The sequence below is a fragment of the Rhinoraja longicauda genome, chromosome 18 (genome assembly GCF_053455715.1).
Source record: "Rhinoraja longicauda isolate Sanriku21f chromosome 18, sRhiLon1.1, whole genome shotgun sequence".
NCBI classification, from domain to species: Eukaryota; Metazoa; Chordata; class Chondrichthyes; order Rajiformes; family Arhynchobatidae; genus Rhinoraja; species Rhinoraja longicauda.
The window spans coordinates 20,210,977-20,224,626 of NC_135970.1; the positions used below are offsets into that span (position 1 = coordinate 20,210,977).

A 13,650-nucleotide genomic window follows, 5' to 3' on the forward strand; every position below is an offset into this window, starting at 1 on the left:
CACTAGAGCTTAAGTTATATTCTATACCTTTCCATGACATTTCAATGACATTTAATCCTCTTTACTTTATAAAGTAATTTTATTCTGATAGGATTCTGTTCCAAAATGGACTATAGAATGAACAAATAACAAAAATCAGACAGTTCCAACTCAGGCCATCAAAGGGTGGAACTTCCCTGTAACCCAAGTTCCTTTGATTCAATAACTGTTTCTTTCGTTTGGAAAGTGCCGCTGACACTACTCTATTTAGAGGTGTATTGGATCAGCGGCACAGGGTGAAAAAGCTCAGGAACTATAGACGAGTATCCTGTAGTCATAAAAGTACATGTGTCTGTAATTCAGGAAGAATTAATACTTTTGAGTGGACAGGGGGAGTCTACATGAATTTGCAAACAGATTGTTATTCTGGATCATATATATTTAATTTATTGATCAGTTGACCACAGTAATGAACAGAGGAATCTCTAACTGACATTATTGATAAGAATTGGAGAAGGCATAATATCACATCTCGTTAGAAAACACCAGCTGAAGTTCGAGCTGAGAGAACAAAAGCTTTATTTATCTGGTTCAAAGGGGGTCAAAGTAGAATATATGCTCAAGCTTCTTTTTTAAAAACTAGCTGGATGATGGAATAAGAAGTCATTTATTTATGTATGACGCAAAGAGAGAATGCAGTAACTGCCACATCTCTTTGCAACTACTACAGGCATAGCTTAAAAGATAGAGGGGAAAGGTTCAAAGATTTATGAGCACAGAGAGTGGTAGGTACTGGCAACATACCGTCAAGTGATATTTAAAAGGCATTTAGACAGGCACATGAACAGGCAGGGAATGGAGGGATACAGACCATGTGCAGGCAGGTGGGATGAGTTTAAACTGGTATCGTGGTCAGCATGGACACAGTGGCCAAAGGGCCTGTTTCTGTTCTGTTCTATACCCTGTGGAAGTTTGGTCATAATTATGACAAATGGACACAACGAACTGTTACAGTGCAGGACACCATTTGGCCATCAAATCTTTGTCAGTCCTTACAAGATCAGTCACATACACAAAAGACACAAAATGCTGTAGTAACTCAGCAGGACAGGCAGCATCGCTGGAAGGAAGGAAGGAATGGGTGGGATTTCGGGTCAAAACCTTTCTTCAGAGTCTGAAGAAGGATCTCGACCTGAAACGTCACCCATTCCTTCTCTCCAGAGATGCTGCCTGTCCTGCTGAGTTACTCCAGCATTTTGTGTCTATCTTCGATTTAAACCAGCATCTGCAGTTCCTTCCAACACATTCAGTCACATAGACAGATAAGTTTGAGGTCATTTATCATGGAAAAAATATAGCAGTCTAGAATAATTTTCAATTCATGAGAAATAAAAAGTGTTGACATCCAGAAAGTCTTAATTGTACATGGACCTCTAATATGTCAGATAGGTGCAGGAACTATTAAAAAGGCTAAAAGAATGCTGGACACAATCAGAGCATAATGCTGTAGCGTTAGGATTAGATAATACCTCCTTAACATTTGTTTTTAGTGGTGGGCAACACATTTTAGGAAGGGTATACTGACCCAGGATGGAAAGCAGTGCACATCTTTCAGAATGTTGCTCAATCCAAAGATTAAAATACAAAAACAGAGTTAGAAGATGAAAGTGTGATGTGATCAAAGCATTCAAGACATCAAGGAGAACTGATAGAGTGACAGAAACTGATTATGCTGGTCAGAGTAGCCTATGGAGTAGAGTAGGATACTTCCTTATCTCCCTCTCCCTCGAGTCTGAAAAAAGGGCTCGAACCAAAACGTCAGCCATTCCTTCTATCCAGTGATGCTACCTGTTCTGCTGAGTTACTCCAGCATTTTGTGTCTATCTAGGGCATGATGGACACAGTCTGACACTTGATGACAGGAAACATTTCTACACAAATTGAGAGAAATCTAGAACTCTCCTCTGCAAATTGCTGGAAATGCTGGACTGATTATTAATGCTGAATCTGAAATTAACTGGTTTCTGTTAACCAGATGTTATTAAGCGATTTAGGGTAAAGGCGATTACGTGGAGAAATGTTTAAGGTTGGTAATAAATGCTGCAAAAAGCACAATGTTACATTGCCTGAAGTAAAAACAGAAAATGTTGGAAATATTCAGCAGGTCAGCCAGCATCTGTGGGAAGAAGAACAAATAACAATTTTGGTCAAAGACCTTTCTTCAAACCCCTAAGTGGTCTTTTCCAAAGCTTCAGAGGTGGTTATTAAATATAAATTGCCACACAAGGATTAGTCAACAAAAAATTCAAGAACAGTGTTAAGGTGGGAGAATTCCAGAATTAGTGCCCAACCAGTTGAAGGCATTTCTGTTAATATAAATACTGTGTGCGGATTCAGCTTATAGAACAGTCTCTTAGAAAAATTACTAATGCAGAAAAGTGGAGGTAATTAATTAAATTACTTTGAAAGATTGATTCTCAATGACTTATGTGTGTCCAAGCCAGCCATAAAAATGAATACCTGCTGATGCTGAAGTGTGATTCAGGGAATGATTGTGCTTGGACAGCACCCGAAAGCAGTCTGACCACTAAAGCAAATTCTGAGAAACGAAGGCGTATTTGTCCCTTGCAGTCTAAACGTCTGTGGCCCATACAGTATGTTTTATGCATCAAAGTATTTTGAACTATTTCCATATTAACTCTTAATGCTTTGAAGAACAAAAACAGTTGAGGTTTTAAAAAAGGTTTAAATGGCATGAATATAAAATATTAACGGTTTTTCTCTCCATGGGTGCTGCCTGGTCTGTTGTATTACTGATATTACTGATATTTTTAGTTTTTATACCTGCGTTCCAAGGGAAATATCATTAGTTCCGTGTAGATACACAGGCCCTTCACCCACTGAGTTCACTCCGACCATTGACCACCCATTCACACTGATTCCATGTTGTCCCACTTAACCTACACATTAGGGGCAATTTTAGAGAGAACAGTTAACCTACAAACCTGCACGTCTTTGGGATGTGAGAGGAAACCAAAACACTTGGAGAAAACCCAGGCGGTCACAAGGAGAACGTGTAAACACTACAAAGTCAGGATCGAACCTGGGTCTCTGGTGCTGAGAGAAGGCAGCTTTACCAGCTGTGCCACTGTGCTGCCCACTGACAGCGTTTTGAGTCTGAATCTCCCTCACTGGTATCGATAAACCTGTGGCTTGCCACCTGCCTCTGAACCTGCTGCAACCGCAAACCATCATCCCAAAATCATACTCCAGCGTCAGCCCAGATCTGTCGCAAACTCTTCAGTTGTTGCCTTGACGCTCTAACCAAATATTACCCAACAGGATTACTTCTAACTTCAAAATTCTCGTCACCAACCACACATTCTCAGCCTCTTACTACATTCCCCACACACACACACACAACTGTGTTGCCAAATTCTATTCTAACTCTATTTACAAGTTTGCAGATGACACCGTAGTGCGCCGGATCTTGAACAATGACAAGACGGAGTACATGAAAGAGATAGAGTACTTAGTAACACGTTTTCAACATAACTTCTCTCCCAATGTCAGCAAGACAAAGGAACTGGTCATTAACTTCAGGAAGCAGGGTGGGGTGCACACACCGTCTGTACCAATGGTGGAGAAGTGGAAACGGTTCCTGGATGAAAGCATTACCAACTATTTGACTTGGTCCATCCACATTGACGGTATAGCCATGAAACCACACCAAAGCCTCTGCTTCCTCTCTCTCTCTCTCTCTCTCTCTCTCTCTCTCCTCCTCCCTCTCTCTCTCTCTCTCTCTCTCTCCTCCTCCCTCTCTCTCTCTCTCCCTCTCTCTCTTCCTCAGGAAATTCTCCAGTGACTCCCACTGATTTCTACAGATGACCATAAAAAACATCCAATTACGATGCACCGCAGTTTGTTACAACTCTGCCCAAGAGCACACAACAAAATGGAGAGTAGTGAACACAGCCCAGTCCATCGTGCAAATCAGCCTCTTTCCATCCACACTTCACGCTGACTCAGGAAAACAGCCAACATAATCAAGGACCAGCCACCTTGGTTTTCTCCCCTCTCCCATCAGGCAGAAAATACAAACGCTTGAACCACGTCCCACCAGACTAAAGAACTGCTTCTTCTCTGTTATCAGACTCTTGAATGGACACCTCAAATGCCAAGAATTTATGCCCAATTGATATCTGGACTTTATGGCTGCAGCACCACATTCTGCGTTCTGTTTATTTTCTCTTTTGGCACTACCCATTGTCCTCATGTATGGCATGATTGTACTCATGTATGGCATGATTTGCCTGGATAGCACGCAAACAAAGTTTTGCCACTGTATCACAGTACTGCCACTGTATCAATAATAAACCTAAACCAATTGCAGCTCTAACTTGAAGGTGAGGAGGGATGACAGGGGCGTGAAGATTTTTGGCAGTTATCACATCTCTACGGAGTGAGCAGATTATCTTTAGGAAAAAGTCTTTGGACTTTTAAATAGTAGAACCATTTAAACAGCACAGTAACGGCAAAATTGAAGACAGCATCCTTCTTAATCCACTTACTCAGAAATTCTGGTATTTTTAAATAAACCAGCGCAATTCCTGTGGCTTTACTCATGGTAAATTTCACGCAAGCAGGATTACCAAATGTACAATTTTATTATTCTGTTGCCAAGATGTGTAATTAGGTTGATCGGTTGTCCGTTGCTAAGATGTACATACGAGGTTAATTTGTCTGTCAGGAGAATGTTCTCCATAGGTTAGCAACTGCTTTTTAAGTATCCGTGCCAACATCAAAAAGCTACAGGAAATTACCATTCTTCGTTCATTTTTTTAACATCCACATTACGAAGAGTAGAATGATTGCTTATACCGACATCAGAAAGAACAGGCTTTAAACAAAATCTTAGCTCCAATATTAGCGGGTTTCCAATTTCCTTGTCTGAACTACGGAATAATGGTAGTAAATGATGCTGGGGGGGAATAAAGAGATAAAGTAGTGGAGGAGGATGGAGTGAGTATGGAGCAGCAGATGAAGGAGCAGCTGCAAGCAATTTGCTAAAGGGTGACGTGGAAGAAGCCGTTATGATAGCAATGTTTATGGGACGTTTAGACTGGTTTATAATCAGACAGGCAATGGAGAGATACAGACCACGTGCTGGCAGATGGGATTAGATAGATCTGCATCATGATTGACACACAGTGAGCTGAAGGGCCAGTTCCGATGCTGTACTGTTGCAAGACAGGGAAGATAGGGAGGAAAAGCAACCTATTCGGCCCCATGAGTCTGCCCCACCATTAATATCATGACAGGACAGAATTGGGCCATTCGGCCCATTGTCTGCTCCGCCATTCAATCATGGCTGATCCATCTCTCCCTCCCAACTCCATTCTCCTGCCTTCTCCCCATAACCCCTGACACCAGTACTAATCAAAGCCATCACAGCCAATCTTATAGCTGGTGTCACTTTCTTGCAAAAAACCCAGTTCCCTCGATTCAGTTAATTAAATGTTAGCACATCTGCATTCAACTGCTTCAAACTGTTCTCTGCCTTTCTCTTAAGAAGTTTAAATATTTCAACTTTCATCGTTTGACTGCTCTAATATCTCCTTATGTGGTGCAGATTCAAATTTTGCTTGCTAACTATCACTGCTGTGAAGTGTCTGGGGTCATAAAGTGCCTCAGATCATTTCCTTATTTTGAAGGGCACCAGGAACGTACAGGCACGTTCCCTCCTTTGCCACCTACAATGATGCGAGTCTTTTTTTATCATTGCTGGGTCTAAATCCTAAAAGTTGGCAAAGACCACATTTAGAGTACCGTGTGCAGTTCTGATTGCCCAGCAAAAGAAAGGATGCCATTAAATTGGGATGAGATTCACCAGGGTGTTACCTAGGCTTGTGGGCTTGAGTTGTGGGGAGAGGATGGGACATTTGGAGAGGAGGCCGAGGGTTGACCTTTTTGAAGTGCACAAGATCATGAGGAACATGGATAAAGGGAACACTCATTAAAGGATTCTAAAACTAGAGGACATAGACTCAAGGTGAGGGAGAGATTTAAGAGGTACTCCAAGGTCTGCATTTTTATTTGGAGGGTAGTCCGTATCTGGAATAAGGTGCAAGAGGAAGCTGTACAAGCGGATACAACTACAAAACTCAAAAGACTTTTGAACAGGTATATGGATAGGAAGGGTTTAGAGGGTTATGAACCAAATGTGGCCAAGTGTGACTAACCCAGAATGGTCGACACGGACAAGGTGGGCTGAAGGGCCTGTTTCCATGCTGTACAGCTCTATGACTCTTCTCAACACTATTGTCAGACTTTCTTCAAAAAGTACTCTTTAGTTCCAGGCGGCTCACTACCAAGCACAATTTGGACAGGCGATAAATACTAGCTCAGCAACACTTAGGTCCCAAGAAGTGAATGGAATGAGAAGTAATAATTATAAAAATGCAAATTCTGGAACAAGTAATAGCACAATGCTACAAGGGAAGTGAGTAGTTTCACTGCATTTCGATTTAAATTATTGATTATTTAACAGGTTGGTGGCGTTAGAGGACACGTAATTCTACCAGCAGACAGCAGAAAAGTTCCTTTTATAAGCACTTAACACAGAATGCAACATACTTTTCTGTCCATCACCTGATCCATCTTCAGACGTGCAGTACTCTGCTCTGAAGTAAATGTACCGCGCTAATCCTCGGCCCTTCCCATTCTCATCGTACTCGCTGTCTGTTCCCGAGTCCTCCTCCGCCGTGTCCCAGGTCTCCTTCTTCCCTTCGCCAGCCTTCGAGCGGCGGCTGTACGTGATGCTGTGAGAGTCCAGGCCGTTGCTCAGGGAAATGGGGGCTGTGTCTGCGTTGCACAAAGTGTCGCTGCTGTGGCTGGAGCTGAGGATATCGCTATCCACGGAGCTGGTGCTCCTGTCATTGTTTACGTCGGAGTCGGACCTCTCCTCAGACTGCGGCGGGGCCTCGGCATCAGAGGAAGGAATCCGGTTTTCCAATTCCCTGTTGTCCACAGAGGCCGACAATTCGGTCCCTTGTGACGGGGACTCGATGGTCTCAAAGTCACTGCCTTCCGCGCTTTTCATCCCATCACCATCCCCCCCCAAAGTGCAAGACGACTGTTGCTGGTGCTGCAACAGTGAAAGGTTCTTCAGTCTCTCTGTGCTCTCCTCCAAAATGGCTTCCACAGGCTTCCTGCAGGCAGAAGATGCTCCTGCAGACTCACAGCTACCTTCTTGATTGACTGGGTCTCCGGCAGCTTTTTGCTGCAGGCACCTTAGCCCTTGGGACCCTGGTGATTGTTCCGGCAACGACACGTAAAGCCGAATGGTGTTGGCATGCTGGTCCAGTAGATGCCAGAGCTGTGATTCGGTGAACGGTGCCTGATTATCCTGCATGTCCAAGCTTTCAACAAATATCTGGAACATAAGATGACCCAGGTTAGCTTAGTTTAGTTAATTTAGAGATACAGCACAGAAACTGGATCTTCGGACCACAGAGTTCATGCCGACCAGCGATTCCCGCACACAAACACCATCCAACACACACACATGAGGGACAATTTGCAAATTTAACGGCCAATTAATCTAAAACCACAAAGTCTTTGGAGTGTGGGAGTGTGGAAACCAGAGCTCCCGGAAAAAACCCACACGGTCATGGGGAGAACGCACAAACTCCTTATAATTTAGGCCAGGAACTACAGACAGCACCCGTAGTCAGGATTGAATCTGGGTCTCTGGCTCTGTAAGGTGTATTGAGCACTCTCATGAATCTGTTTTGGGTTTTTCACGAATTCACTAATGGAATACTGGTAGCAATGTTATTTTTTTTGATAATTTTATCACAAACCATCATCGGTAGAGAAACACAGCTAATTTTGCAATTGTTGACAGGCAGATTTCTCTCCACAGATGCTGCCCAGTTTCTGGGCAATTTCAGCATTTTATTATTTCAGAGTTTCAGTACTTTGCTGTCTCCTGCTTTCTTGAATCACCAGATACTAGGATGATGGTACTCTCCCAATGCTGTGGAGGGGATCCAAGATGATCCAACAACAATGAATGAATTGACATACATTTCCAAGTCAGGATGGTGTGCAACTTGGAGTAGAATCTACAAGAAGTGGTGTTCCCATTACCGGTTGCATTGGTGATAAGAGATTCCAGGTTTGGGAGCAGATAATAGCAGTCAAATAATCTTGCAATGTATTTTGCAGGTGGAGAAAACTGTAGAAACAGTTTGATGGGGATGGATGGGGTTCACACTTATGGCATGAATATTACTTTAGACTTGAGGTACAGCATGAAACAGGTCCTTTGGCCCACCGTCCACCCTGCACACCAGCACTATCCTATACACTAGGGCCATTTTGAAATTTTGCCGAAGCCAGTTTGCAATGCACAAATTATAAGCCACATCCGTTACTTCAAAAATAATTACATTGTCTGAAAAACTTCTTGCAATTATCAAAGCTCAGTCGGATTGCAAATCTGTCTTTGCCTATTATTCAAGTTTTGGATCATTGCATGTAGTAAAATTCTGCATGCATTAATGAATGCTTTGGATTAATAATTTCTTGATCTTCAAATACATCAAAATATAAAGGTTATTTGAGGTCTAAAGGCTTAATCAATTGGTTCCCTAAAGGAAATGAATTATTTAAACTGATAGATCATATTACACTGACTAAAGAATAATGCTGTACATTCTACAGGGAAAACATTCTTACATGTACATCACTTACACACAAGGACACGCACATTCAAACGGACACGCACATACACACACGATTACAAGTGTCCGCCAAATATAATACCCAATTAATCTCACAATTATTAGAGGAACATAACAGGTCAGGCAGCATCTGTGGAAGGAATCGACAGGTGACTTTTCATGTCGGGACCCTTCTTCAGACTGAACCCAAACCAAAACATCACCTGTCTATTCCCTCCACAAATGCTACCTGACCACTGAGATCTTCCAGCACTTTGAATTTTGCACAAGATTCCTGCATCTGTAGTTCTTTGCATTTCTGTCTGAATCTCACTTAGCTACACAACTGAGATGAGGATAAACTTTTTCACACAGAGAGTTGTGAATTTGTGGAATTCTCTGCCTCAGAAGGCAGTGGGGGCCGATTCACTGGATGCATTCAAAAGAGAGTTAAATAGAGCTCTTAGAGCTAGCGGAATCAAGGGGTTTGGGGAGAAGGCAGGAACGGGGGTACTGATTGTGGATGATTAGCCATGATCACATTGAATGGCGGTGCTGGCTCGAAGGGCCTACTCCTGCATCTATTGTCTATGTATCTATGCAAATATAGTAGATAGGACTGCTGGCCAACAGCTCCAGTGACCCAGGTTCAACCACAGTCTCCAACAGTGTTTGAGGGAGTTTGTGCGTTCTTCCTGTGACTGCATGGCCTTCCCCTGGATGCCTTAGTTTCTCCCCAGGTCCCAAAGAGGTGGGTTGGTTGGTTACTTTAAATAGTCTTTAGCACAGGCCAGAACATCAGCAGAAATTAATGAGCACATGGGAGAGAATAGGTTATTGAGGAAAAACGTGGGTAATTGGTCTGAGAGCCAGCATTGATTCAATGGGTGGAGTGGCCAAAATCATAAAGAAAATCATTTCCCTTCAACAAAATGGTATCTTATAATCTGTATTTAATCAGCTCAGATAACTTTTTATACCAAAAGGTTTCTCCTGCTTCACTGTTATTAAATCATACATCTCCAACCATTCAGTTCCCTCTGGTCTTCTCAAAAAATATAATCCTTTTATAATATTAATCTTGTACGCTCACCTTGTTACTCCTGAAGAATCCTTCAGCCTTCAGTGTTTTGCTGGGCACATGGAGCAGCCGCAGATCATTGCAGCAGCGCTCCAGTACGATGCGCATGTGTTCAGCAGAGAGTCCCGTTGCCTGCAATTTAAAAAAAGAGGCAAATGATGTCCATTAGGGAATAGCTTTTCAAAAACAAGCAAAAAAACAATTCAATGTAAATGCTAATTTAAAAATAATCATCTTTACTAAAGAGCCACAGCCCCTTTCTTCAATTCATTCTCTCTATCAAAACTGAACCATTGCATTTTGCATCTTATATGATCTTAAGTAGTAATTATTTTTGTTTATTTCCACCTTCCCGACAACATTTGACTAAACCCATTCCTCAGCTCAGATGTTGCAACTCGAACACCCAGGAACAAAGACGACTACTGCAAGTGGAGATAGTACCCACTCCACACAGGTCTATCACAGGTTTTGACCTCCCCTCCCATCTAAGATACCTGCAGCCGATGTTGAAAACAAGGGTTTCCGCTCACATCCCAAAGGTGTGTGGGTTGACAGGTTAAATGGCCACTGTAAAGTGTTGTAGTGTTAGGCAGTGCTAGGTTCTGGACGGTGAAGAGAACGTGAGAATATAAAAACAGGATTCATGTAGGATTAATGCTATAGCCCATGGAAAGGCGAGGATAGAGGATTCCAAATCTAGAGAGCATTGACTGAAGATGAGAGAGGAGAGATTTAAGAGGGACCTCATGAGCACCTTTTTCATTTAGAGGGCAGTCCATATCTGGAATGAGCTGCTCGAGAAAGCTGGTGAAACGGATACAATTATAATGTTTAGTACATTTGGACGTATATGGATACGAAGGATTTCGAGGGATATGGGCCAAATGCAAGCAAATGGGATGAGCTCAGTGGGCCAACTTGGTTGGCATGGACAAGATTTAGTTTAGTTTAGAGATACAGAGTGGAAACACACCCTTTGGCCCACCGAGTCCTCAACGGCCAACGATCACCCGTACACCAGTTTTATCCTACATCGTCTTTGCAGAAGCCAATTAACCTACAAACCTGCACATCTTTGGAATGTAGGTCAAAGCCAGAGTACCCATAGAAAACCCACGCAGCCACAAAGTGGACGTACAAACTCCGTACAGATAGCACCCGAGGTCAGGTTCGAACCAAGGTCTCTGGCGCTGTAAGGCAGCAGCTCTACCGCTGCGCCGTTGTGCCGCCCTTGCGCACAGTCACAATCAGTAAGTTTAACCCAAATGTTCTCAGAAATGTTTACTGTCAGAAAGTGCTACCAGCAGATTAAACATTCCTGCTTCTGCAAAATTTTCAACATGTTCTTAGAATAACATTACAACATTAATAAATAAGATTGATAAACTGCAGATTTATGAGCTAGCTTGCCTCGATAATCATTGTCAGTTGCAGCAACATGTGGGACACGCCAAAGCAACATGCACATGACCACTAAAGCAGTGAATGATGCGTTTAATTATGTGATAGGCGAGAGCTCCACACTGTGGACAAGCGCTGATCCAACATGAAGTTAGCACTGGTGAATAGTGCTCCGAGTGGCCAAATAACACTCTCACATACATATAAATAAATCGAAAGGAACCACCACATTAAAGTTTGCCATGAAATTTGATAACTGCGATGAAACAACACGTGGCAGGAACCTGGGAGAAAGATTATCTGGAAATAGAACAAGTCTTTTGCATTTTTCACTGGGAGATAGGATCTAGCACAGCATGTAGGCAGTGATAGTAAGGGTTGACACAAAATGCTGGAGCAACTCAGCGGGACCGGCAGCATTTCGAGAGAGAGGGAATGGGCGACATTTTGGGTCGAGACCCTTCTTTCTTCCTACACATGATCGTGAGGGTAACTGGATTGAAGAGTGGGTGGGAGTAGAGAGCAAGACAAAGATGGGAGAAATTCAGCTGTAGCTGGCCGTCTATGCAAGGTGATTGTGAAGGGGGGGTGGGGGGAGTGAAGAGAAGCGTTATGTGTGGGTGGTGTGTAGTTGACGCTTGGTAGGGACACTAGACTTTACGAAACAGAATCTGGCCCGCTGGCCCGATCATGACCTCAATTCCATTTTGTTGACTATTGTCCATCAATTTCCCTTCAAAGATGCTGCCTGACCTGCTGAGTTGCTCTAGCATTTGTGTGTTTTTAATCCCAGGTAACATCCTGGTGAATCTCCTGTCGCCAGTGTGGCAACCTCTGAGTTTTACCTCCATTGTGATTAATTCAAAGAAACTTGATAAGTTCTATGTAGTGCTAACTATTAATGGGGGGGGAAGGAGGGGATGAGAATAAAAGCAAACTTGTAATTAAAATACATGTGCTGACCGAGTATTGCTTATGAATCAGTCTGAAGAAGGGTTCCAAACTGAAATGTCGCCTGTCCATTTCTTCCACAGATGCTGCCTGAACCGTTGAGTTACTCCAGCACCTTGTCTATTGCTTATAGCTTTGTGTCTTAATTTCAGGAGTCCCTTTATTTACAAGCCACTCACTCAGCAGCAGGGAAAGACAGGAACATTCCAATCACCCACCTTGGTCAGAACTGTAAACAGATTAAATCAACTCACACACATACATAGCGAGAAGGGGCATTGGAATTACAAAACTGTCATCATTGGTCAGCATAAATGGCCCAATATTGATCTTCCCTGATCTGTCAAGTTTGCAGCACTTGGATCTTTTCCGGGCTACTGAACCAAAATTTAGGTTCCTCTATTCTCTCAAGTGGGGTCTTTTCCAACCCATTCTATCCCCTTGATCATTTGTGTGGTGTCGCCAATTAATTAGGTTTTCTCTTTTGAACAACTCAACACACATTTAATCCGTGGGCACCTGTGATCAAATACTTTATTTTCAGACAAGGATACAGAAATTTAGCCGCTGTTTCAGATTATAGACAAAGTTTTGATACGATTCTTTCGTCAGATGCTGCCTGACCTGCTGAGCAGTTCCAGTATTTTTTTTGATTTCCATTTCAGATTTCCAACGTCTGCAGGTTTTTAATGTATTTTCTTTCCAGAAGTCTCATCGTCTTTCTGAACAACTTTTGCCCATTTCCAGTATTTATGATTACAGATTGCACAAGAAACAGGAACACATCTCCTCAATTTCCAAGTTTCTCCTGAAGACAACTCTATCACGGCAGAAATTAATTGAGTCAATCTACACTGCACTGAACCCAAGTATGTCGTTCGAGTCGGAGACCAGAGCTGTGCAGCATGGAAATTGGCTCTTTGGCCAACTCTCTGCTATTGAGCGAGTCACATTGGTCCCTATCCCTTCCTATTCATATCTGTCCAAATGTCTTTTAAATGCTCTTTCAGTTCAGATACCCAAGCTGGTCACAATACTGAAGCAGAGTACAATGTTATTTTGTTCACATCACTCCAAACTCCTCACAATAAACATTTGACATACCATTTGCCATCCTAATTGATTGCTTACCTGCATGTTTATTTTCTATGTCTCATGAACCAGTACCTTTGAAGATTCTGTACACAAAACACTAGTTTCTCACCATTTTTTCCCCCTATTCTTTGTACCAAACCATAAACACATTTTTCCACAAAGTCCTCCATCTGTCTTCTCCATCATTCACCTGTTTACAATCAATTGCAAACTCTTAACGTCCTCTTTAGAGCTCTTTTCCAGCTAGTTTTGTTTATATTGAAACAAGGTAATTTTTATTACCTTTCAATCCAAACAGTAATACATAGTATAAAGGTTGCGATACAGGACTCCTGGAAAATGTCAACAGGATTAAAGAAAAGTCAAAATGAATTCATGAAAGGGAAATCATGGGGTTTTAGGGTGTAAATA

The 13,650-nt window shown here is 42.4% G+C and overlaps 1 protein-coding gene across 2 annotated transcripts in view; it reads right to left on the minus strand.

Annotated features, from left to right (window-relative positions):
• Window positions 1-13,650, minus strand: part of usp47 (ubiquitin specific peptidase 47) — a 108,119-nt gene that overhangs the window by 22,062 nt on the left and 72,407 nt on the right. Inside the window, exons 19-20 of one of the 2 annotated variants that reach the window (XM_078415260.1) lie at window positions 9,802-9,921; window positions 6,631-7,414 (exon numbers count right to left, since the gene is read on the minus strand). In XM_078415260.1, coding sequence (XP_078271386.1) covers window positions 6,631-7,414; window positions 9,802-9,921 — 904 coding nt within the window. Of the gene's footprint in view, window positions 1-6,615; window positions 7,415-9,801; window positions 9,922-13,650 lie in introns of both variants that reach the window. The other variant, XM_078415259.1, reaches the window with a different exon arrangement.